The following is a 26,242-nucleotide window of genomic DNA, read 5'->3' on the forward strand; positions in this document are numbered from 1 at the left end:
GCGCCTTCTTTCTTTCCCCCGCACCGATCTTCGCCGATCTTCACCCTCTTCGAGGAGGAGATCTTCCTTGCCAATGATTGTTGAACTCGAGAAACACGCCTCTTCTTTCCCAAATCCGGACTATTTCTTTTTTTCTTTTTCGATTCGTTATCGGTGGAAAAATCATCGAATTCTGTTAGTTAATCGATATCGGGCAAAGTTTAACGTACGTCTATTCCCATTCTCGATAGGAAGAAGGGATCGGAGAGCGAAGCTTCGAATCTCGTGTCCGTAATATACTTATTACACACTAATTACGGTCGAAGGCCTACGGTTTCGTACGGCTGGCGTTGCACGTTATTCCTCGGTTAATCGATAATTGGTTGGAAACGAAGGCGAGCTGGGACCGCGCGCGCGCTCACGCGCACTCACGCATATATTGCACAGATCGACGAGCGCTGTTCGCGGTTATCGCTTTCGAATTCTTCATATCGTTGGCGATCGTCGACTCATTGACATTTTCGTCGGGTCCCGCTCGTTGGAATTCCGCGTCTGTGCCCACGTTGTCGCGGCTTCGTTTCTCGCGCGCACGTATCGCGGACGTATAAGCGCACACTTTGCCCGTCGACACCTGTGTGCCGCTTGCTCGCGCTCGCGCGCCACTCGATCTCTCGGTATCATCTGGTTTCAAATCTCGCGAGATATACCCGTTCCCGCTTTTATTCCCCTATTGGAATTCCAGTGTCCAGCCGCGGAACCCGTTTCCATTTTCCATCCATCGTTGTTGTTGTTGTTGTTGTCGTCGACGTCGTTGTTGTTTTTCGTTTCCAAGTCGAGGCTCGACGCGATATTTTTACTTTCTTTCCGCGAAATTAATTCTTTGACGCGTGACACGCGTTTATAGCGTTGGTTTTATTTACTTGTTTGTTTATTTATTTATTTATTTAGTTATTTTGATTTTTCTTTCGCGTAATTAGTCCGTTGGAATGGCGAGACGTTATTTACAAATTGGATCGTAAATCAATAAGTTAAACGGCGTCGATGCAAAAGTGAGATAAATCGTTTGAAGGGATTACGCGGTTGAAAGATGGATTATTCGATCTTTTCTCCAAACATATTTTATGATATTATACGGCGAGAATAACGAGTAAATAAGGGATTAGGTTAGTTAATTTGTCGTTGGAAGGGTTTTAGATCGATTCCAAAGTCTTTCGTAAATGTAACTTTATCTTTCGATCAATCAACGATCATCGAACATCGATTCGAACGATTTATCGAAAATTTCAACTCGATCGAAAAAGTTTTATTTATTTCTCGGATAATGCGGGTTTGGCTTCTTTCTTCGTGGAAATGTGTACAAAAATGTGTTACTACGCGACAAAAGCGTAATTATACTTGCTATTATACTTTTCAAGAACTGGATCGTTACGTGTACAAAAATATATACGCCGCAATTTAATGCGAAGAAATTAAATTTTTAACGATACGCTAATTAAATAAAAAGTTGGTTGAATTTTCCTATTTGCACGTCCGCCACTGTAGTTTCCTTTTCAATAAATCGGTATAAACGATGATTGTTTTCGAAACACCTAATTTATCCGAGCAACGATTCCCCTCTCTTTCTCTCTCTCTCTCTCTTTCTCTCGTTCGCAAACTCTCGCACACGCACACGCACACACTCGTGGAACGGCGCGTGATTAAGGCGGGTTTCCGAATAACGATAAATTTGAGCAATCACCGAGGGGGCAGGAACGTGATACGTGGCCCAGTCGATCATGCCCGATCGCGCAAAAAACTCGTTTCGAGATAATTTACGAGCAGACACCGGCCACCGCAATTACGAATCGACGCGTTCTGGAAAGATTTCAATAAAACCGCGCGTAGAATTTACAATGACGCTAACGAGACGGGGACCGGGGAGGGCGTCCGGAGAAGAAGAAGAAGAAGAAGATGCGAGACCGGACACGTCGATCGGTTCCCCGATCGGCTCCTCCTCGCCGATTTCGAGCCCTCATCCGGATCATCCTTTCCACGCCATAAAATCCCTCGTCCTTTTTATCCCCACGCCTCCGCCTCCTCGTCCTCGCCTCGCTTCAAATTTTTCCTCGATACCCAGAAAACCGAGGATATTAATAAATCGAATCGAGTCGATTCGATAAAATAAAGAAGAATCGACGTTCCATTTTTATTCTTTTTATCAGAAGAATTGCCATCTCTTTCTTCTTCTTCTTCTTCTTCTTCGAGAGGAATCGTTCGGGGTGGGCTGGTCGAAGAATTTCATTTCATTTCATTTCCAAAATAATCCTCCCTCGTATAGAAAGAGGAGGAGAAGCGGATCTCGAGATTTGTCGTGGCTGGCGCGAGAGGAATCGAGAAATCGAGAGAAAGGGGAGGGGTGACGGGGCATTATCTCCGAACCGGCCAGTGCCATTATCCATCGTCCATTTGAATTTTCAGCTCTCGTAATAACGACTAATACGAGACAAATGAACCGCGGGCGGGTGAAGGAAGAGGAGGGGAGAGAGTGAGAGAGAGAGAGTGAGGGAGGAGAGAGGGGGCACACGCGGAGCGGGACAGAGAGGAAGGATACGGGGTTAAGAGGGTGGGAGTGAAAGAGGAGCGGAGAGGAGAGGAGAGGAGAACGGCGTGATTAATGGAGTCTCCGTGGCGAGCGAGAGCTCCTCCGCCAGGATAAGATCTCCGATGGAATTCCCGTGGCTTTTATATTGGATTTCTTTTAAATTCGTTACTTTATCCGGCACTATGTTAATAGCGGCCCGATATGAGAGCTCGCGGTTTAAGAGGAGTTCATTTATCATTTGACCGCTTCCAACTCCTCCCCTCCTCTCCTCTCCGTTCGAGTCTGTCTTACGGGAGCCCCCTCCCTCTCCTCCCTCTTTTGTCGCTGCTCCCACGATTACACGCAAAATTTCCTCGCCAAATTTCCCACCACACATTTTCTTCCTCGATGGGATGGGAGAGAAGGAAAGGAAAGAGGAGGAGAAAAAGAAGCTCGTGTTTCGAGTTTGGGAAGAACCGGTTTTCCGGCCTCCCCGCGTCGAAAGCGGGAAGCTTCCATTCGCAACTGGTCTAGAATCGGTGGAAAAACTGGAAACTGAACGAGAAGCTGTTTTTTGTTCGTTTCGATATCGGGAAGGGAGGGGTATGTACGAGTTTTTGGAGAGGTTCCTTTTTTTTTTTTTTTTTTATCTGGATCGATACCGGGGAGAAATTTTCGAAATTCGAAACAATGGGAGAAAAAGGGAAGGGGAGAAATGATGGATGAAGGAAGAGAGAGAGACGGAGGGAAGGAGGGGGAGGTGTTTCCCGAACAGGCGTCGGAGACGACGAAAGCGTCAGAAGCCGAGACGCGGATCGTTCGTCATCGGCTCGCAGCCAGCTCGACGGAGGAAAGCACGAGCGGATGACGCTGGAACACGTGTACATGTCAAGGCGTTAATCCCTCGAGAGACGAAGAAGCATCTCTCGGTCCACGAGCGCGGTTGTTCGATCGCGGTTGATGGGTATAGCCGCATAATTCGACCACTCCACCTCTCCTCGTTGTTGTTGTTGTTGTATGGGAAAAAGAAAAAAAATCACTCGTCTTCCTTTCTTTCGTGTTTATTCGCGCAGAATTATTGTTAAACGCTCGTCGAATTTTATTTTTTTCGCTTCGGGGAAACAAAGTTTCATCGAATTCCATCCGATGTTTTCGAGATGCTTGCTTAAGAAAGGTCGAGCGAATCTCGACTCTATCCTCCGTGGAGATGCAAACGATAGGCAAGGAAAGGAATAATACTCGAGCGTAATACGCGTTCAATTCGTAGATCACGTGGGCCGGCAAAGATCCTCGTCGATCTTTCCTTCGAATCGTTGATGAAACAACGTTTAACATTTTTCTTTCTTTTTACACGAAACGGCGAATCTCATGGTTCGAGATCAAGAAAGATCGAAGAAACTTAAGTTTTCTCCCTCAACTTTTCATCGAAGCGAAAGAAGCGAAAGAGAAATTGGATGGGATCGCGATTTTTCCCGAGGATAAACCCAGCGGCGGGTTTATTTGGACCGTGGTTGGTTAGGTCGGGGAAGGCTGGGTGGAAAGTATCGTTTAAGCGAGGAGAGACGCGTAGACGGGAGACAGGCGAGCAAGTGTTCGCATCGTTCACAGTCACCTAAGTGTCTCCATCATCGCGACGGAATTCGGCCTCTGTCGGCGGTTTCGGGGCGCCTCGAATTTGTCAGGGAAAGCTTCGAATAAATTTAGGAGGCCGAGTCGCGGAGGAAGGCTGGGCTTTTTCGACCGTCCAGACACGCGGGATTCTTCGGCCAAATTTGTCTTATCGTTCGGTAAGAAGATGAATCTGGTCATCTTTCAACGATCGATAATAAATTTGTGAATCGTGGTGTGGGATACAACGTTTCAATCTTAGGAGGGAGGGGGGGGGAGGGATGGAGTAGAAAGTGAAAAAAAAATAAACGGATACAAAGGGTGTAGATAAGACAGAGAGATCGCGCTACGTAATAAAACTCGTCTACGCGGAGGGATTTTTGAGCGTGGTGGAAAGCAGAAACGCGCAGCACGAGGAGAAGACTCGTGGAAGGCACTCCACCGTCTGGGCCAGGCTCTATACCTCTTAATCCAGATTGAAAATATGTAAATAAATCCACTCGCGGCTCCGCAGGCCGGATGCCCACTCTGTATTCCCCGTCGAAAAAGTATTTTAATAGAAACGATTCATCATTCCACGGGGGCCCCCGACGAGCTTCTTTTTCTTCCTCGAAGAAGAAGCTCTCGCTGCTTGGCCCCTTTGGCTCTCTCTCTCTCTCTTTCCCTCTCTCTCTGTCTCTCCTCGGCCAAATCTCCTCTCGCAGGACACTCTCCCTCTCTCTAACGGCTCCTTTGTCCCTCCCTCCCTCTCCCTGTTTCGCTTTCAATTTTTACCGGATTTCGCGGAATTTCGACCGAAAGGTTTTCGCTTTTATCTTCCACGCCCGCCCCGTGTCCTCGCCTCGTTTTGCTCGCTCGAATTTTATGCGAGAGGATACACGCTGGATTTCGCGGAATTTCGCCGTCCACCTTCCTTCTTTCGCATAATTTCTTCTTCCAGACCTCACCGAACGCGCGCGCGCTTTCTCTCTCTCTCTCTTTCCTCGATTTTCAACGGTCTTGCTCACCGTCCGCCCTTTTGTTTCCTCGCTTCGATCGCGATCGAACTCCTCCAGGAGATCGACCCCACCTCCTCCTCTCTCTCTCTCTCTTTCTCTCTCTCGTGAACTCTGGACGACTCTTTTTCTGCTCGCTTCTTCTCCGCTTTTTTCCTCTTCTTCTTTTTTCTCTCTTCTTTTTATATATTAACCCACCGACGATTTCGTCCAGGAGTTCGATGTCTCATTATGTCAGAGCTGTGGCGGGATTTCGAGGGAATTCCGTATGCCGCTCTCTGCCTTCCTCCTCCTTTTCCACTTCATTTTTTTTCCTCCTCTCTCTCGAGGAGAGACAAGGTCGTTCGAGCACTCCCGTGTTTTTAACTTCCTCCCCTCCTCGAGGCTCCACGAGGATCCAAATTCGAAAATCGAAACGAAACGTGTCGACGAGAACGTTCGCTCGAGCGAGAGGGAATCGTGATCCCTCGGCCAGATATGAGAAAAGAAAACTTGAAAACTTGGATGGAAAATGAACTTGTACGGAGAAATGATTTGGTAGGATACGGTCCCAACCTGTGAAAACGATGAAGATGATAACGGTATCGATGGACAATATCTAGAAAACTGTGGGGCAGAATGATCCATGGCCGAGGCGAAGCGAAAGGAGAGCAAAATTTTTCCATTATTCATTAACCGGGGACGAGCGTCACATCTCGATTGGTTTCTTGCCGGTCGCGCTATTAGGAATCAATCAAGCCCTCGGGATGGTCGATGCACTTCTCGAGCTGACAGCGGCTCTAAAACATCCGGTAAGAACGTAGCGCAGTTGTCTACGGGACGTCTATCGTCCTCCCCTCCCGATAATTCTCGTCGATCGGCCCATCTTTCGTTTGCGCGGTATATTTCATCCCCTTGAATCGCGCAAAAACGATCGATCGCGCCGAGGTGATTTCAGACAAAGCTGTTCTTATCCTTATTATTGTTTGTTCAGTGGTAAAAAAAAAAGAAAAAAGAGAAGAAAAGGAAGAAAAAGAGAAGAAGAAAGAGGGGGGAAAAAAAGAAGTCGATGACACGGAATGATAGTCTCCTTCTCCTTCTCCCCTCCTTCTCCTCCTCCTCCCCCCCCTCCTGCTTTTTTCCCCTTTTTCTTTTTCCACCATCTCGGCTCCTCCGGAACGAGCGCCGATAATTGACCATCGCCGAAGCGAGTACGTGGTCTCGTACTCCGAAGGCGTGGCCGATCGAATCGTCCTACGCGAGTTTTCTCGGCTCTTTTCTTTCTTTTTTTCTCTTCTCTTTCTTTTCGCAAGATTCTTTCTTTCGCAACGAGGGTACATCGTGTTTCGCGCGCGTGCTATATTTTATTGGCCGATACTCGGATACTCGGATGTTTGAAAAGAAAGGCAAACGGCATAGAAACGGTAATTAATCGACGTTCCTGACGAACGACGATCATAAACGGCTGTTTGCTTTGCGGATGAAAGCGAGACAACGTGTTCATGGATAAATAAGCGAATGCTTACACGGTTTCTAATGTCTCCGTTGCTCCGCGTATTTGTAAAAAGGGGAAGGGGGAAATGGAAAAGAAAGAAAGAAGGAAAGAAAGAAAGAAAGAAAAAAGGAACAACGTCTCTCTCTCTCTCTCTCTCTCTCTCGGCTGATTTTTGCTGCCGCGTAACACGAGGCAGAAGAGACGGTGTATCGCGCGTTCCCATCTTTTCCATGTTTCATTGGCGTTCATCAGCCTCGAACACCAATTAGAGGCAGCCTGTAAACGTTACACTTGCCAAGCGAAACGATTGGCGCTTCCAGCGGGGTCTCTTTTTATGGACGAAACGTCTCCTCGGCCGAAGAAACGCCGCGGAGAGCCTGAATGCTCGCTTTCTTCGCCGACTCGCAACACGATCGTTTTCTTCGCCGGGGAAGAGTTTCCTCCCTCCCTCCCTCTTCCTCTACTCCCCTCCCTCTCTCCCTCTCTCTCTTTCTTTCTCTCTCTGTGGTGTCGGATCGACCATATTTCAACTGTTCCACCGCGTGCCACCGTTTCACGGAATCTCGATCGGTAACGGGCCGATTTTCTCTTTTCTTCTCGAGATTTTTCGTATCTCGTACGAAAATTTTTTTCCAATTTCTCCGATAATTAACGAGAAATGAATTCTCTCGTTGCGTGAAAATCTCGTGGCGAGGATAGAGAAAGCAGTTACGAAGTTACGGAAAACTGTAACGGTCCTCTCTTTCCCTCCCTCCCTCTCGATCGCGAGGATATTTGTGCAGAAATCGTGAAGATAGAGCCCTTTTCAAATCCTTACGAAATAATCCAGGCGAAATATTATTACGGCATCCCCGATCAAGCCCGCCTCGCCCCTTTCTTTGCTCGTTACCAGCAATATGGCCCCCCCTCCCCCCTCCTTTTTTAGTGGAAGCAACCCCGAATCGAGCGAGGCCAGACCAGTCCGTGCCACTATAAATCTCGCAAGTTTTAATGCCTTGCAGCCTGCACGCTCGTCCCTTCTCTTCACCGGCCTCAACCTTCCCTTCCCCTTCCCCTTCCCCTCCCTCCCCTTTCCCTTCCCCTCCTTCCCGCTCCCCTTCCCCGCGTCTCGTCTCGTCTCGTCTCGTCTCGTCTCTCCCTCTCTCCCCTCCACCTTCCTTTTCCACCCTTTACCGTAGATTCGATCCACGAATTCATCCGTAACCCGGCCACCCCTCCCCTCGCCTTATTTGCATACGCGAATAATAGGAGAACGCGGAGTGCAAGAGAGAGAGAGAGAGTTACCCTTTACTATTAATTTTATAAAATCATTCGACCCGCTTTCTCCCTCCGTCCCGCGCCTTCTTGCGTCTCTTTTTTTCTCTCTCTATCTAACTTTCTCCCTCCATCCCTCCCCTCCCTCCTCTTCCATCCGTCCTTTTCGTTCTTCCCGCGTACCCTCGGGACCCCAGCCTTATTTAAATAACGGATTTTCGAAATCTCGTTTTCGCCGAGATCGCAGGGGCTGCGCGGACCACGTGTGCATCGAGCACTGTATTTCGCATATATATATAACCCCCCCCCTCTCTCTCTTGCTAAAATTTTCCACTCGTTCCTTCCTTTCTCTTTCTTCTTTTCTTTCTTTTTATCGACGCGTAATATCGAAGATGATTTCTCCGCGATTCGCGTTATAATTATCGGTTTCGTTATACACGCGTTCTTAGTACTCGTTTCCCGAGTAAAGGAAGACGAGCGGACACCTGGAAGCGAAAGAGGGAAGGAAGGAAGGAAGGAAGGAAGGAAGGGATTCTCGTGGGAGGTTGGAGCGGGCGAGCATCGTTCCCTGTCCGCACGTTCCTCGGCCCGTCGTCCATCGATTAATTACCCCGGCGCTCACTCGTTAATTAGCCTTGAAGCCCCGCGACGTGGATCGTCCATGCAGAAATCGAATCGTCGGTCACGATAACAACGCCTCCTCGGGTAAACGCGAATAATTGAAACCCGAGAGAAGAAGAGAAGAAGAAGAAGAAGAGGAAGAGGGGAAAGAGAAAGAGGAGGAGGAAGATAGTTTTCTCGTTTTTGAAGAAACGAGATTGGTTCACAACCGAGGTGAAAAGGAACACCACAGCACACAGAAGACTCAGAAACACTCGTGCTCGCGTTTTTCCGCGCGAGGGCAGGGGGAATCATTAAGACGTTTTAGCGGGTTTCGTGAAACGAAAGAGAGGTGTGGAGGAGGGAAGGTGATCCCTCCCTCCCTCGTTGGGTCTACTTAGAGGCGATAGAGGCGGCCTAACTACCGTAACCATATCCAGGTCTAAATAGTTGGAGTTACGCTAAGTAGCCCTAACCAGATTAGTAAGTCGTTGCGTGCTCTATTTTTAACGGCGCGCCGCCGGCATCCGAGGCGTTTTACGTGGAACACGGAGCTGCGGCTGGACGAGGAGATTTGGCCGGCGAAGAGAGAGAGAGAGAGACGCGAAGATAAAAAGCAACCGAGGACCCAGGGAACCGGCCAAACCGTGCCAGAGGAGCCCGAGAGCTTTATCCTAATCCCCGTAAACGGGACGCCTTCCTCTTGAAAGCGTTGTTTCCTGCCCCCTCGCTTACGACTCTTCTTCTTTTTCTTCTTCTTCTTCTTCTTCTCTCTACCGTTCGTCATCATTCGCACGCAGATTATTCACGCTCCTCTCTCGATATATCGGCATTTTTCCTCACCTTCCTCCTTTCCTTTTTCTCGTGCGCTTCCTCGAAGGAAGAACGGCGCGGCTCGATTAATTAATTGGGTCGCGGGAGGGAAAGGAACGAATTGAAGGAAGGAACGAATCTCGGCTCGTTGGCGGCGCGCGCGGCTCGATGTCAGTAATTCTTTTGACATCGTCGAAATCCAAATATTGGAGGCAAACATCGTTCTCTCTCCCGGTGTGGCGGCGGCGCTGCGAATTTATTTGCACGCCGCTCGAACCGTTTAAACGTTTCTCCTCCACTTGTCGCTCTCGCTCTCTGTCGCGCGCGAGGGAAGCGGGAAGAGAAGGAGGAGGAGGAGGAGGTGGAGGAGGAGGAGGAGGGAACAGCCGTTAGGCAGAGAAGGCGCGCGCGCGCGCGCGCGCGTGTACGTGGAAGGGACTGCGAAAGGGGCGAGGCGGAGAGGAATTTTATTTCCGCTCACATTAATTTCAACGACGCAGAAGACGGTCGCCACAAGGCGCAGCTTGAAATTACGAATATTATGACTTCAACCAGTTCTCAGAATTCTATGTTTTTCATTCTTTAATCTCGGCCTCCTCGTGTTTCACACCATATCTTATGAACACACTCTCGCCCTCCTTCTAACCCGGTAGCACCAGCACCGGCTTCGCCTTCGTTCGTTCCTCGTCCCATTCCTCGCGGGGAACCCGCCGCTGGTTCTTCGCTCGACACACACAGAGAGAGAGAGAGAGAGAGAGGGAGGGAGGGAGGGAAAGAGCGCGGCCTCGTCTAACCTCGTGCGCACACGTGAATGCATTTCCAAGTGGAAAGGTGAGCAGAAACCGATTGTTGCACTTGCCGTCTTGTCTACGTGCCTTCTATATTCCTTCTCCTCGGCCACGGTGTCCGAGAGACGCCGTGCTCGTCGCCTCTCGGGACTGCTTCGAATACCGTTCGAACTGGCCGGGGTAATGGAGAGATGATTGGTGTCAGCGGTTTAGCGATACGATTATGCCTCGAACCGCGACGCGCCGCTACACCGAGTTTAGAAATGCTCCAACGGTCATCGTCTTCTCGCTCCCCGATCTCCTTCCCATTCATTTCGTCGATTCATCCTTTTCTCCGCGATGCTTCTTCTTTTCCTTTTCTTTTCTTTTCTTTTTTTTCTTTCGAGATTCTTTCAAAGTAATTCTATGATTATATATATTATATATATATCGTAAAGATAAAACGTTTTCTAAACGTTATCGTCGAACGACGTGTTACGGATACGCTGTCGTGCGATGCTACGCAACGAACGGATAGTCGTCGTCGGGGAATGAGAAAAGGAAAAAGAAAATTACAGAAAACAATTACACGTGGTGCGCGAAGGAAACGCAGTTATCCCCGGCAGTGGAGGGAGGGACCACTCGAGAAAACGTGGCCGAGAGATAAGCAACGCTTATTTTAAGGCTTAAGTCGCTGGCGAATTTGAATAATCTACCGGTATTCCAGCAGACACTTGAAAAGCCACGAGTCCAGGCCTGGCAACATTACATTCAAGTGTTTGACGAACGAACGCGTTACGTCGCCTGCTTTTTTGTTTTCCGCGCCTCTATCACCGGCCAGCTATGTCGAGTGCTGCTCCCTCTCCCTTCCTCTCTCTCTTTCACGCCCTCCTCCCTCCTCCTTGTTACGCTCTTTCCCCTCGATTCGACACAATTCGTTGCCAGAAATCGTGGATCGTTTTCAATGACGGTCCGCGTGGACGTTGACCTTGGTTGATCGATTCCCCGGGGATCGGAACGCCCAGTGGCCTGTTTCCACTCAATTTTTCTTCGACCAGTGTCTGGCCTGCTGGATCTGTCGCGGTGTTGCTTCTTCTTCTTTTGCTGTACTCCAAGGATGCTGGTTGGTGATCTGTCGCGCCGAGCTGTTGCTGTTGGGGAGGGGCGATGATTTAGGAGGAAACGACGACTCTTTCTCATACTTTATTTCGACACGATCCCTTGGATCGTGTTTTTTTCAAATGCATTTTCTTTCGATTTCGTTCGTCGCGAGATAACGATTCGAAAATACGATCGCGTGGAATAATCTGGAAAGCGCGAAATCGAGCAGCAGGTATTTTCCCCCGTTTCTTGAAATTTGCACGGCGGGGTTGATGGAGAGCCGCCATTAACCGCGCAAGCGTCTTCGAACGAAAGTAACGTCGGTTGGCAGATGCGTATCTCGTAAATTACCGAGAGTGAAAAACCGGAATCGTGGGGAAGACGGAACGCTCGCTACTCAAAGCGTGACAACGTTCATTAAGAATTCTAAGGTTCTTCGAGGGGCAAGAAGAAAAGGCAGAAGCGGCGAGTCGTAGGAAAATGTCTCAATTTCCATCACGAGCCTTTTCCTTTCGCGGACGAGGCCAGCCTTCGGAATTCATCATCGTAACGCGCGTGCGAATCTCTCTTTTTTCAACCAACCAATCAACCTCTCCTCCATTCGAATTGAATCATTAGAGAGAGAGATTCATTGCTTTCTATTCACCCTCAACAACAATCTAGAATCCACCTAGATTTCTCTTTTCTCGAAATCGGGGAGGGAAAAAGGAAGGATTGAGCAAAGAAGAAGAGTTGTTTTGAATCGAAACCGAATTTAATTCAATGTCGATGAGGATTGAAAATTGAAAAGATGAGGAATAAGAGGAGGAAGGATTTTATCCTTGGGATGAAAAAAAGATGATGGACGTTTGCGCAGCGCACGCGGCACAAAGACAGCGCGGTCCCATTGTTCAGGGTCGATCGCGCCGCACTCCGATTCGACGGCCCGGTTCCACGCACGTACCATGTGCAAACAGGGTGATAATGTATTCAAGGTCCGCCCCGTGGCCAGTGGTGGGGGTGAAACGGGGCGGCCCGCTCGGATATACGTACAGTAACAGATGTTAATTATCCCTCGTGCGTGTGCGCGCGTGTGCGTCGGGGGGAGAAAAGAGCCCCCGGCCTCCCGGCGGCTCGGACGCGCATCGCCCGCTCGTGTTGCATCCCCATCGAGAGAGGGCCCACGCTGTCCACGCGTCCCGGCCACCGGGGTCACGTGGTCGGGCGCACGCTCCAATCCCGTCCGACTTCCGCCTCTGCCCGCCACCCCAATTCCCGAATCCAGATCGCTCCTCTTCCTTCGCCCCGAACAATTCCAATTTCGCAACCGAGCAATTTCCCTTTTCTCTCCTGTCGCAAGGTCCTGTAAAGATCTCTGTAAAGAATCGAATGGAATGGTCGAATTTTCAGGTTTTTTTTTTCCCCGGTTCCTTTCCTTTTCGAAGAATACTTTTTTTAATCGGAGAAGAATAGGCCAATTTCAATTTGGAAAGGAAAAATTCGTCGTCGATCGAAACGAAAAAGTTGAATTTCACGATAGACAGATTTCGAGCGTAGAAACGGAACGGAAGGCCGGAGGTTCTTGCCGGATGGAATTTGGGAGCGACGTTGGGGGAAAATGGTTTCTTGTCGCGGTGGCGAACGGTGCCGCGTTGCCATATTCGTCGGGGAGCCTTAATGGGCCGGTTTTAGTGCGGAAATAAATAACCGATAATGAAGCGGGCAAAAACGGAACTAACGATTTTCAGGCCGAATTAGGGAGCGAGGCTCGGATGCCTCCGACCAAGTCATCCGAATCGATTGAGAGAGCTAACCGGTGATCAACAGGCTGGAGTAAATGATTAACGACGGGGAGGGAGGGAGGGAGAGAGAGGGAAGTTACCCGGCCGCTAACTCGATTCTTCCAATTGCATTCTTTCGTGACGCGTCGCGTACACAATAATAATAATAATAATAATAATAACAACCGTGGTGCACGAGAGAGAAAATCGTAAACGAGGCGGTAAAGATATCGATAAATTGTCAAAAATTTCTTTCGTATCGATAACGAAGGAGGAGGAAAAGAAGAAGAAGAAGAAGAAGAAAAGAGGAGGAGGAGGAAGAGGAAGAAGAGAGAGCGAAACGACGAGGTTCGTGCCAACCGAGAAACGAATTGTCCCTCGTTTCGCGTTATCGCAAGCCCGTCTACTCGGCTGACCGAGCAGCGCTCGTATATCAGCGTAGCTTTTGTTACGACGACGTGCCTTTGTTTTCGCCTTGTTCTCGCGTCTCGTTCCACGGTGGTGCGAACGTGGTGGACGACGTGGGTTCTCGGTTCGGCAGGCCTTGTGTGTAACACGCCCGTCACACACCCGAACACACAGCGAGGGGTTTCGCTGAACTTGCTCTCTAACCCACTTTCACGGTGACACACAGAAATAGATAATAAAACCGCCGTGGTGGTATACAACGCGTTCTTTTCCACGTTCCACCACCGATTGTGTCACCGGTTCGGGGAACCACCGTCCCTCATCGTGATTGGTGGTTTATTAACCAGATTTACGCGGAATACCAACTCGATCCCTCGCGTTGAAATATTAGCCCGATTGCGACCCCCTCACTCCCTCCCTCCTCTCTCTCTCTTTCTCTCTTTCTCTCTGTCTCTCTCACAAGTGTCTGGAACAACTGAGAACTAACGCACCGCCCCCGTCCCGTCTTCTCTCTGTTTCAGAATGCGTTGAAGATCCGGCCGGTCGAGGAGAATCGAGATGTCCGCCGTAACCAGCCCGTATGGCCCCAGTAAGACACCACTCCCTTTTCTAAAATGTATCGATGACCACGTACCGACCACCCTCTCGACGTTAGCCCCCGTGCTCTTTGAACGCGGCGGAGGAGAGAACGTGGCGGCGGCGGCGGCGGTGGTGGGCAGCGATCGCGATCGCGTCATGCCCGTTTGATCGAATCGAACGACAGCCGCTCGCGGCACCACCGGCCAAACCACCATTCCTAGAACGTTCGATTGGAACGTCGAGCGCGGCTGAATTCTTTAATTAACGTTAAAAAATTGTGTTCGTTCGTTCGTTCAGAGAATTTAATATTTCACGCGAGATATATATATATATATATATATATATATAAAGATCGATCGATCTCTCTCACCCGCCCCCTCTTGCCGCGTCCCTTCCCCTCCGTTGGAAAAAAGAGAAAAGTCGAGGAGATAATAGAGTAGCTGATAAAGCTAGCGGAAAGAAAAAAAAGAAAGCGGCGAAAGAGAGGAGAGGAAAGGGAGGAGGGGGAAAAGCGGTGGTCTCTCTGATGTCCCGGTTCCTTTTCCATCAGCGGAGATGCTTTCCGACTCGGTGTACAACTACGCGACGACCCGGCGGGGGACCGGCGATCAGGACAGCGACTCCCAGTACGAGGGCCAGGCCCAGCTGCAGATCACGAGCATCCAGAAGCCGCGCAACAAGCGCAAAAACTTCAAGCCGATAAGCAGCCGGATGGTGGAGGTGTCCGATGAATCCGAGAAGGAGGACGACGAGCTGGACGGGGCAATGGAGGAGAGCTCGAGCGAGATACTCGAGTACGAGAGGAAGACGATGCTGTTGCCCGCGGAGGACAGGTCCAAGCAGAGGTTGAACAACAACGAGGTCAGCCCCATGGACCTGTCCGTCGCCACCAGGCCCCCGTCCTCCGAGGCCGACGACGATAGCGGCGACTCTCTCAGGCACAAGTTCATCCTGGAGCAGCTCAGATCTCAGAAACTCTACTCCCCTGGCACCGAGGTGAGTCTCTCTCTCTCTCTTTCTATATTTATATATGTATGTATCTGTTTGGTTATTATTGTTCGTGTACGCAGGCCAGGAGTCCGAACTCGGAATCGTCGGAGAAGAGTGGAGGAAGCGGTGTCCTGGACGCGGACTCGGGACGGCTGGACGACACCCCGTTCGAGGACGAGCGGGGGCAGGACGGGGACGGCGAGGCCGAGTGCGAGGAGAGGAAACCGTTCGAGGGGATGAGGGAGTACGCGGAGTCGACTATGCAGGAGTTGTTGGCTATCTACGGGCTGACGGGAGGAGAATTGGTCAAGTCTGTGAGCAGGCAGCTACCGCCGACCTTCTTGAATCCCCCGACTTCGGGCCATCAGCCTCACGGTGAGTCCACAGCTTCGTCCTAACTCCTTATTCTCCTCTTTACTCTCCTCCTCTCCTCGTTTTCTCGATTCGTCGCGCTTGCAAAATGCTTCTCTTAAAGCTCTCGATCGACCTTGTTAAATTAAATTACGCCAGGATGTATATATATATAAGAGGAGAAGGAGGAGGAGGAGGAGGAAAAAAGAAATAATTACCCGGTATGTACGCTCGAACCGAGCTCTCCGTAGTACCGAGATTCACCTAGAGAGCAATTAGAGAGGAGATGCAGTTGTTAACAGTTGTTAACTGGAAGTTGACGTTCTTCTCCCTCCTCGTGCGTGGGTGGTATTGGAGCATCGATGGAGGATAAAATGGGTGATCGGTACGGGGAGATATCGCGGAGAGGGCGCGGATTAATGGAAAGGAAGGAGAGGAGAAAAAGGTTCGAACGGTTGGTGATTCCTCGAATCGAATCGTGGTTATTCGCGAGGAACGGAAAGAGAATTCGGCGAAGAGAAATTGGAGGAGTATTCTCGCGGTATTCGAGGAAACGGCGAGGCGAGGCGAGCCGAGCCGAGGGGGTCTATTGGTTGGCATCGAATTCGGGGTTGGGCTACGGACAATTGACAAGTGTAACTGGCTGGCAAGTCGAGATCGTACTTGGCGTAAAATCAATTTCGCGCGTTGACGATCGTGACCTCGTCGCTTTTTTAACGTTCTCGTTTTATCGCCACCGGGGAAAAGCACGGGTGTTAACGCGAAATTAACCTGGCCCGATCAATCCAGGCGCGAGGAAGGGATTCATTGTTTCTGTTATCGCGACCGGGATTGGCTTATCGATTATGCGCACGCTCGTTCTCTTCGACGGTCTTGATGGATTCTCGAGCCGCGGAACGAGGTTACCGCGAAACCAGTCTGATCGATCGAGGAAAGAATTAACTAGTTTCGTTATTCGATCGTCCGGCAAATACCGTAAACTGGAGGAACATTAACCGCCGTAATCAGGACGCGTCGTGCCTATCAAATCCTGCCTCGAGAGAAGGGAAGAGGGGCCCTTACCGTTCATCGAATTTTTCTTCCTTCTTTTCTTTCTTTCTTCCCTTCTTTAAAATTCGCGCGAAAAAATTCGGACGATCTTGCACGCGAACACGCCTTCTTTTCAAATGATTAAGAATCGCGATGTGTTCAAATTACGTTCTTCTTCTCGTCTTTTTACGATTTCGACGATTGAATCGATTACTATTATTATTATTATTATTATCGTTGTTATTATTATTCTACCGAAATGTCGATCCCGATAACTGTAACTCTGCACCGTGCCGACCTCACCCAGTTAAAGTCACGCCAATGCTTTTCCAGTTTACGGTATATCCCGTCTCTTATTTCTGCTCGCTCTTTATACAAGAACTCGGCCATTGAAAAATTTCTCGAGCCTCGCGGTCAGCTTTCCGAGAAGCTCGCCATTATTGCCTCGACGCTGTTCCACGCTCGATTATTATTATTCGCGCACACCGGAATACCGAAAGAATCCCCGAAAGGAAGGAACCCGGGAGAGGAGGGAAGGGAGAAGTTGGAATACTCGCGAAACATGCACGCGCTCTCGCTCTTCGGCGATTTTATACTTGACGCGCGTGGAAAAAAGGAAAATTTCGTTCTCCCAGCGTTGGTCGATCGATTTTTAGATCGGACTGTACTCGTGCACCAGAACAGAATGTGGCACTTACATATTGCCAGTGCATCCCATATGCGCGCACGTGAATATGCGATGGCTCTGGCAAGATGGCCGACTTATAACTCATAAAGTCGGTCGGACTGCGCGAACCGTTGACTGCCTCGCGATCGATGGATGCCTTTGAGATCAGCCAGCGTCATCGTTTCCCGTTGCCGCGCGTCTCGCGTGGGTTGACAGTCTCACGAATTCCTACCCGCCGGTGTGTATTGTACGCCTGTTGTACGCCTCTACGCTCGAGGAGCGCGCGCGCGCTCGCCAGCCAGCATCTACCAGGCTAACGAGTCAATTTCGTTATTCCTCCGTATATACTCGCGCGCGGCTTTTGCCTCGAGAGAGAGAGAGAGAGAGAGAGAGAGAGAGTTAGTGGCCGTCGAGTTTTTGAATTACCTTCTGCCACGGTTGATTGATTCATAGCCAAACTCGTTGCCAGATTAACGTCTTCCCCGTCTCCCGAGCCGAGATTTTCTTCTTTCTCGAGACAAAACGTTTGGACAACGTTCGCAACGTACGCCTGCGTTTCGGCTAATCGATTTCCGCTTCTCGATTCCTCCTCTCTCGTTCGGCCGATAAAGGCGGGCGCGATAAATTATTAACAGGGGGAATTGTCGAATCGTTTCGGTTTCGGTTCCGTTATTCTCGCTCGATATTTCGAGTTTTAATCTTGTCACGCGGATTAAAACCTAACGATTTTTTTCATTCCTTCGCCGCATATACGTACGTATACACGCACGCGTGCAAATCTCTATTTCGATGGAGCGTTTGATCGTGCAGCGAAACTGAGAGAGAATAATGTTCCATCGGGTTCGATTAAATTCACGCCCCTGGTGTACAACGACGCCATCCATGCCAATTACCAGAAAACTGACTGCGTGAAATCGAATGCGACATGCCTCGTAACTCGTCACCGTCCCTTCCCTCCCTCCCCTCCCTCTCTCCTTCCCTTTTCGTCAGGAATTGGGAATCTTGCTGACACACATAACCCGTCCCCTTTTCTTATCCTTTTCTTCTCTCGCTTTTGAGAAGAGGACGTTTAACGCGTGTGTATGTGTGTGTGTATGCGCGCGCGCGCGCGGCAAATGGAAACACACTGTCACGCGTTTATTTCTTCATCGAGAGACGGCGAGTAACGAGATTAGAGATCGTGGATTAACCTCGAGGCGAAAAACAGGGGGATCCGTGAGGAGGGAAGAACGCGGAGAAAAATTTGAATGAATTTCTCTGTCCGAGAAATCACGGTTGTCAGTCATGTTTCTGACCGATTTCGTTCCCAGAAACTCGCCCGTTTCGAAAAATTAAGGAACCGATTCGTTCGACCGAATATGTCTCGTTTGCCAATGTTTTTTTTTTCTTTTCTTTTTTTCTCTCTCCTCTTCTGGCGAAAACGAGCGAAAGATATCGCGATTTCTTCTCGCGATTCCACGATCCAGCGACGTTCCTCCTCCTCTCTCTCTCTCTCTCTCTCCCCCTCCCCATCATCACCACCACCTACGCGCACGAGCCGACAGCTATATACACGTTAGAATAAAAGGCTACCTCTCCTCGTTGCGTCGTATCTCGGCGGAATTGATACGGGGAAAAAATCGAGCATAATTTATCATGTAAAAGCGGGTCGAACAGAGAAGATTCACCGCGTGCGTCGCCGGTGAATCGAGGTTTGCCGGTGGAACGAGGCTTAGGAAAAAGAAGCGTACCACATGGTTTCCTCCTTCTCCTCCTCCTCCACCTTTTCTTCTTCTCTTTCTTCTTCGTCTTCTTCTTCTTCTTCTTCTAATGCTGCTGTTGCTGCCTCTTCAAACGTCCGTCTTTTCTATGAACCTTGACGTCCCCTCGAATAGGCATACGTATACATTTCTTCCGTCAGGAATACATCAACCATTCAGGTTAACCTAGAAAACACGCGAACGTTTACGTAATAATCTCGGTAATCTTCGGTCGGAAGGTGGATCCTTCTTAGCCGCGGGATAGGAGAAATATTCCCCTACGTTTTCTTTTTTTTTCTTCTCTTCTCCTTTTTTTTTTAAATCTAATTCTCAAACTCTTTCATGATAAAATCACCTATTCGAATTAAAACCGCACGGATAGTTTCATCGACCCAGTTTCGCATCTCATCGAGCGAGAGAGAGATCCAATCCAATTTTTGCGGGGGTGCGAGCGAAGGAAGTCGGCGGTAACAACGAATCTGGTTGGAGAAAGAGAGAGGAGAAGTGAAGGAGGAGAGGGAGGAGGGTAAAGTGGCGGAAGGGAGGGTTAATCCGGCGCGAAGAAAAGCAGAAAAGCCGCGCGTGTGCTGGTGTCGGTCTCGGGAGAGGCGGGGGAGAGAGAGGGGCGCAGTGGGGTGGAGGACAGCGATGCCTCCGTGAACCCATTAATCATTCCAGCCGGATAAAAGGCAGCAAGGATGAAAAGAGAAGACGGACAGTCGGCGGGCAGGCATGCAGCCGGTTGGATGAAAAGAGAAGAAGAAAGAGAGAGAGAGAGAAATCTCTTGCTTTTCGTTCCTTCTGTTCCGCTTCGATCCTCTTCTCTCTCTTCCTCCTTCTCCTCCTCTCTCTTTCTTTCTCTTCGCTCTTCGCTTTTTCCTCCTCCTCTTCCTCCTCCTCCGCAACGGCCCCCGGAAGGATCATTTTTTATTTTGCCTCTTTTCGAAATTCGTCGGACGCTTCTATTGTCGGAGGGCACGAGAGACGGGGAGGAGGGGGAGAGGGAGGGGGAGGGTGAGTCTCTGGGAGCAGAGATCGGACCAACGCTCTTTTCGACGAGAGAGGGGGGAGAGGGGGAGAAGATTCATTAACTGATAACGCGATTCTTTCTTCGGACGTTCTTCTCTCATTCGTTGAAAATGATATCCTGCCACGGGAACCGGCCGTCTCGAATCTTTTGGACACCTGTTGGGACAATGCGCTTAGAAGGTTTTTTTTTTCTTTTTTTCTTTTTTTCTTTTTTTTGTACGCAACCATCAACTCTTTGATTGATTGAATCTCACGAGAGATTCGATACACGCGAGGAATTACGAGAGAGAGAGGCGACCGATTTTTTTCGGATATCGAAAGAAAGAAAGAAAGAAAGAAAGAGTTCACAGGCTAGGAAACTTTTCGCTTCCTTCGGAGGAAAATAAATAAGATCGTATCGTCGATCGAATTTGAAGAGGGAATTTGAAAAGAAAGATAGAATAATAAATAATAGAGAAGAGTGGAAGAGTGGGAATGAGCTGGCTCGATTTCCAACCTCTTGCACTCGCTCCCGATTTTTAATCCGAGACTTTGGTGGGCCTCTGGATCCATCCCTGGATGGCACACACGGGATCACCGGCATGAAAAACGGAAGGGGAGATACACTGGTTCTGGTATACGAGCTTTTATATACTCTCTCTCTCTCCACGTGTGTAGGCCACTCGAGCACGTAGGTAAGAGGGTCTCTCTCTCTAGGTACCCGAGGAGAAGACGTAGTGTGACGTAGGTCTGCCACGAGATCGAAATCGGAGCTCGTTCCTCGCCGGGAGAAGACAAAAGGGAGTCCGGGTCCGGATGACAGGAGGTGTCGGGAACCTTTGGGATCGGCGACCTGTTGAATCCCTCCCTCCCTCTCCCGCCCTCTCTCGCGTAACCTTCAACGAATTCTGCCTTATTGTGAACGAAGAAAAACGAACGAGACGAGAAGAGGGGAGGGTGGGAGGGAGGGACCAGCGCGCGCGCGCTACTCGAGAGGCCGAAATACGTTAACCCTTATCTACCGTTTCACAAAAGAGGATTTTCGATGAACAGCAGACCCCCACGTGGCCCATTATTCGTCCCCCTCCTCTCCCTCCTTCCTCCTGCCGATCTCTCCCGAAATTCATACGACTCGTTTCGGATCATCGTACGCCAAGCAATTCAGTGTCCTGGCCGATCGAGGGAATAGCTAGAATATCGCCAAAAATTTCCCCGTTAGCGCGTAACGGATCCCTAATGGATCGAGCGGTTGGAAGGAGGGAAAACGAAGGAATTCACGATGGGGGCATCGACTGGGAGGAATCGCGGAACGTTTTATGGAAGCTTTTATGAAAGTCTTTTACGAGCCACGTTCCGAACTAGGCCTGGTGAACACGTGAGGCGTGTTCGCTACTCCTCCTTCTTTCTCTTCCTCTTCTTCTTCTTCTTCTTGTATATATATACACGCGTTTGCATTCTCTCGCACCTCGCGCGTCCCGTGCTCGATATAATAGCGTATCCACGGTGTTTATGGAAAAATCGAGACGGTGTCGATGCTGTCTCCTCGCGGTGCCCGCTTCCGGGTCGATTGGATAATCTCTCCTCGTCGCTTTTCTTTTCCTTTTTGTTGTTCCAATTGATTCCAACTCGCGAGACAGGGAGAGAGAGAGAGAGAAAGAGAGAGGGAAGAGACGCTTGTTGACGCGTTAACGCATCACGATTCACGCTGACGAATGTCTGCGTCCGTTTATTCTCGTTGGAATTATCCGTTTCTAGCTTCATTTTCGAGAGAAGCGAGACGATGTTACAACCGTTGATCGTCGATCTTTCTTTCTTTCTTTTTTTTTTATAACCAGATTAACGAGTTTCCTCAAATCTCAAAGGGGGAAAGGGAGGGAGGAGAATAACATCGTTTCATAAGCCCCAGCCTTCCACTTTTTCAGTGAAATCAACAACACGCGACGAACGAGGTCAATGGGCGTTGGACGATGAAAGACGAAAACGAATATATCGTAGCGTACCCGGAGTTTTTCACTCGTTCACGATCCTCCTCCTCCTCCTCCTCCTTCTTCCCCTCCTCCTCCTTCTTCCTCGTTTTTCTCCTCTTTTTCTTTTTTTTTTCCCCCTTTTTCCCCGCCCGACTCCACCCGGCATCTTGTTTATTTTGCCCGTCATCCCGCTGACACTCGGACATTCGTTTAAATTTAGAATTGAATGGGATCCTTTTTACCGCGCGCGTACTTTGGTGCCATAACGGATTCCCTCCTCGGGGAGGGAAGATTATTTGTTTAATTCCGGTCCACCGTCGATCACTCCATCCCCGTTTCCCTCTTCCTCTCGTGGCCTCTCACATCGAAAACGCGATGTAAATATTTTTATTACTTCTCGAGGGAACCTCGCCTCGCGTATCCTCCCTTCGCTCTCCTCTCTTCTCTCTCTCTCTCTTCCTTTCGCGTTCCTCTCGCGGCGGAGATCTTTCTCCAGATCTAAAACTCTCCAACCCCCTCCATCGCGCGTGAATCGGTGAAGATCAGGACCAGCTTCTTCTCCCAGATGACCCGCGATGGATCGAGATAAGGATACTGATAAGTGGTATTGGATTTTCGCGCTCGCCGCTTTGCGTGCATCTTCGATCGATCCATCGGGGAGAGAGGGGAAGGAAAACGATGAAAACCGGTGTCCTTGTCGCGTCATTCTCGATCGAACGAGAAAGAGAGAGGAATATTTATCGTATAAAGAAATATCTCTGGACGATCTTGTTGTTTCTCGAACTCGGATTTCTCGGATCGCGTAAAAGTGACGAAGCGGGGATGCTGGAAACCGGTATCCGATAAAGATAAAGCGGATCAATGAGGTGCAAAGAGATGCGTGGTTGTAAAATTCACGCTTTGCACTTCTCGAAAAAAAGAAAGAAGGGAACCGAGAAATAAAACGATTTCTTCTTTTCGCGTGTTCTCGATATACATATATATATACACACACACATATACACATACATAGTCGCTTCTTTAAAAAGCATCCTCCGAGTTCTTTCTCGGGGTCGTAAATTCCATTTTAATCGATCGATGCACGATTGTCTCGCGATTGGCAGTTTACCAAATTAGTATTGGGCAATCGATCGAGAACGTAAACAACCAGTGAATAATTTTTACGTTAATACCCGTTCGTTCGTTCGTTCGATCGATCGATGTCGAAATCGATGTCGAACTGGTATCTAATCCCAATACCAGAGATTCTAAAAATATTCGCCAGCACGCAAGAAGAGGAGTATTGCAATAGATTGGAAAAGAGACAAAGGGGATCACACAAGAAGATATGAGATACGTGCGCGTCCATCGTTCGGCGGCGACGTTTCCATTGGACAGTGGGGGCAAAAGGGTGGGAAGGGTGGTGGACGGGCTTCTCATAACCCGATAGAAAAGACGAGCGCGTCCATTAGCGTTTCCACGGAGGGCCGGCGGAGGGTCGATTAATTTTTCAAACAATCCCACTGGCGGGGACTCATCGATTCGTGGGCCGAGATAGGGAGAGGCACTGGACACGTCCCGTGGTAAAGAGAGAAAAAGAGAGAGAGAGAGAGAGGGCCCATTAGGCCCCGCGGCGCGGAGGCCCCTGCTGCCCCTTGTCAGTCTCCCAAAACCAGAAAGTCAGCTTGTCAAATTAATCACGGATGACCAATCCATCAGCAGGCATTCCTAGCCGAGGAGAATCTTTGCTCTTTCTCTCCCTCTCTCTCTCCCTCTCTCTCTCTCTCTCTGCGTTTCTGCCCACCACCACCAGAAAGGAGAGGAGAGGAGAGGAGAGGAGAGGAGAGGAGAGGACAACGACAGCGAAGGATTTCGACGTAGTTTGTGCCCCCTTTTTTCGAGGAAACGTTATGGTATGCGTGTGCGTATACCACCAGGCAACCTGACGCTTCTTCTGCGGCTAACCTCCTCTTCTCTATCTTCCTCCCGTTTTCTCGCTGCCCCTCCCCGACCCGTTTGATAGATAATGTTAATGCAAGAAGGGAAAGAGGACACGAGGGCGAGAGGAGACGAGCTTCTGGATGAGTAATGTTAACCCCTTCCGCGGTGCACGAGGACACGACGCAAGGGAAAAGTGTTTGCGCAGCGTTCGCTTCTCCGACGCTGGGACGAGAGGTTTTCGAAAGGTTTTTCTGGCAGGGATATTTACACGAGGTGTATACACCAGGGATTCTCTCCCTCCCTCCCTCCTTTTTTCTTCTCTTAACCTCCAGTTTTAACCAGATCGACCAGCAGCGATGCTGATGCAGTTTACTTTTAAATATCCAATCTCGTTCCATTCGAATGAACCGCGAGTCGGATCTTTGGAAATCGGAAGGAAAGCAAGAAAAGAATCGCAATCGGGGTTCCAAGAAATTGGAAATTGGAATCGTTTAATCGTTACTCTATAAACGTATAAATATATACGATTTCCCGAACTCGAAAGTCTTCCAAAGTCTTTCCAACGACGAAATTTCCAACAAAGCTCTCGTTGACTGAATCACTGTGCCTAAATTTTCCATCTGGAAGGAAAGGAAGGAGGAGAAAGAGGAGAAGGAGGAGGAGGCGAGAGGAGCGTCGAGGGGCGCGGGTCTCGGGTGCTCGATGTGGATCCATGGTGGAAAGATCCCCCTCGGTCGATGATCGACGAAGAAGAAGAAGAAGAAGAAGAAGGGAAGAAGCGATCGAAGAGCGGTTTTCTCTCGCATTCCCCGCGAACAAGTCACACGGCACCGTTTTTTACTTGGCGATTGCACAAAATTTCGCCAGGCATTTGCCAACTATTTATTACAGGCAATTGGCAAATTAGCGGTCACGCGTCACGGTTTTAGAATCGAACGGAAACAATGGGATCACCGATTATATTTAAATCGCCGCCTCCTCCCGATCCTTTCTATATCATTTTCTAGAGCTGTCTAGAATTAGCGCGGTCACTACGGATAAGGTTAACGCGGCTTTCTAGGGCTTGGTATTCCTTTAGATAGATCGGTAATCGGTCCTCTCGTCACGCGGCCGCGTGGACGATTCGTTTTTAGAGATCGTTGCGTCTCTCCCTCTTTTTCTCTGTCTCTCTCCCCTATTGTGAAACGGGGAAGGAAAGATGCGAAAGGGGAGAAATTTCGCGTGACACGAGCAGACGAAGGGTTGAGAACAGACCTGATATAGTGTTGTATCTCGTGTGGCTTCGATCATCTCAACCAACTTCTCTCCCTCTCTTTATCTCGCCTGTTATCTTGGAGGACTGCTTTTCCACTCGATTCGACTCCTGCACCCGTTTCGTTCGATATTTCGATTTTCTTCTTAGTAAAAACTCTAAACTAAATAAATTTCTTAGATTCTCTTCGTAATAATTTAGTAAAAATTGGACACGTGTCGAGAAAATCAACGCTTCGAACGAGCGAATAAAATGATGAGAGGAGAAAGAGAGAGAGAGAGAGAGAGAAGGCTTGCGTTTGCGGACGGATAGCAGTTAGACGAAAACTGTTGCCGCTTAACGTATCGGCGAGTCGAATACAGAGTCGGGACTGGGGAATATTAAAGCTGGTCTAATCTTAATATTCAAATTCTGTGGCGAGACCTCGCCACGATGGTTCGACGGGGGTGGGAAAGGGGATGGGCGAAAGGGGGATGGTAAAAGTGAGCCGAGCGAGCCAGCCGCGCATAACCGATTCTCGAACTCATAAATTTTAAATTATGTCAAGCAAAAAGAAAGGACGCGCGGATGGGACCCGACCTCGGATAAAATAAGAGGAGGAGAACGAGAGACGAGGCCCTCTCCCCTCCCCTTCAACTGCTTCTGCTCCAGAAAAAAGCAGAAAAGCTTCCTCCCCTCGCACGGGAACCCAAATCAGGAGGGGAGAGGAGGAGGAGAGGAGGCCCGATTATTATCAAGGAGAGGAGGCTTTTCGTGAAATCACCACCACGTGTTCCGAAATTATATTCCGTAATTATATTCCGTAAATACGAAGAGATGGCCAATAACGACTCGTAGCGAACGCGATTTCAAAAACTTCGCTCTATCTTTATTCTCAACTTTTATAGCCGCTCTTAAAATATATTATTCGAATATATTTCGAAGAATTAAAGACGCGTGGATATGTGTATTCGCGGTTGAAATGGGAAAAAAAGAAAGAAGAAAAAAAAAAAAAAGTCCCCGGTCGTTGGAGCAATACGCTTATCTCGTTCGAGGAAATAGTAGAGGAACGAGTCTCCTCTTCGCGTCTCTGAACGTTAAGATTTCTGGGTTTTTAAATCCGTTTTAAAAGTGTCATATCGTCGAAGAACGAACCGAGTTGGTGGGAGGGGAGCGGGGACGAGAGACTTATTGCCTCGGCACGTTTTCCATACGCGAAACAGCTTTATGGGGGTCGCCACGAAATTTCGGGGGGAGGCGAGGCGGGGAGGCCCCCCATTACCGCGTCGCGAGGGGCCCCACCGAGTCGAATTTCCGGCATTAATTCGACATTATGCGATATTCAAATCGGGGCCCCGTGGAATTTTTTCGCTCTAACGAGCTCTCCTCAACCCCCTTTTTCCTCTCAACCCCGTTCCATCATCCACGCCCTCCGGCTGCCT

The 26,242-nt window shown here is 49.3% G+C and overlaps 1 protein-coding gene across 10 annotated transcripts in view; it reads left to right on the forward strand.

Moving 5' to 3' along the window:
• The window catches only part of LOC725754 (zinc finger protein castor homolog 1), an 86,263-nt gene that overhangs the window by 20,860 nt on the left and 39,161 nt on the right, over positions 1–26,242 (forward strand). For 8 of the 10 annotated variants that reach the window (XM_016916010.2, XM_016916006.2, XM_016916009.2 and 5 more), the window contains 3 exons: positions 13,841–13,908; positions 14,449–14,894; positions 14,969–15,263. In XM_016916010.2, coding sequence (XP_016771499.1) covers positions 13,878–13,908; positions 14,449–14,894; positions 14,969–15,263 — 772 coding nt within the window. In that variant the 5' untranslated portion in view covers positions 13,841–13,877. The remainder of the gene's footprint in view (positions 1–13,840; positions 13,909–14,448; positions 14,895–14,968; positions 15,264–26,242) is intronic. The other 2 variants (XM_016916005.2, XM_016916012.2) reach the window with 1 other exon arrangement.

Source organism: Apis mellifera, linkage group LG14 (genome assembly GCF_003254395.2).
Source record: "Apis mellifera strain DH4 linkage group LG14, Amel_HAv3.1, whole genome shotgun sequence".
Taxonomy (NCBI): domain Eukaryota; kingdom Metazoa; phylum Arthropoda; class Insecta; order Hymenoptera; family Apidae; genus Apis; species Apis mellifera.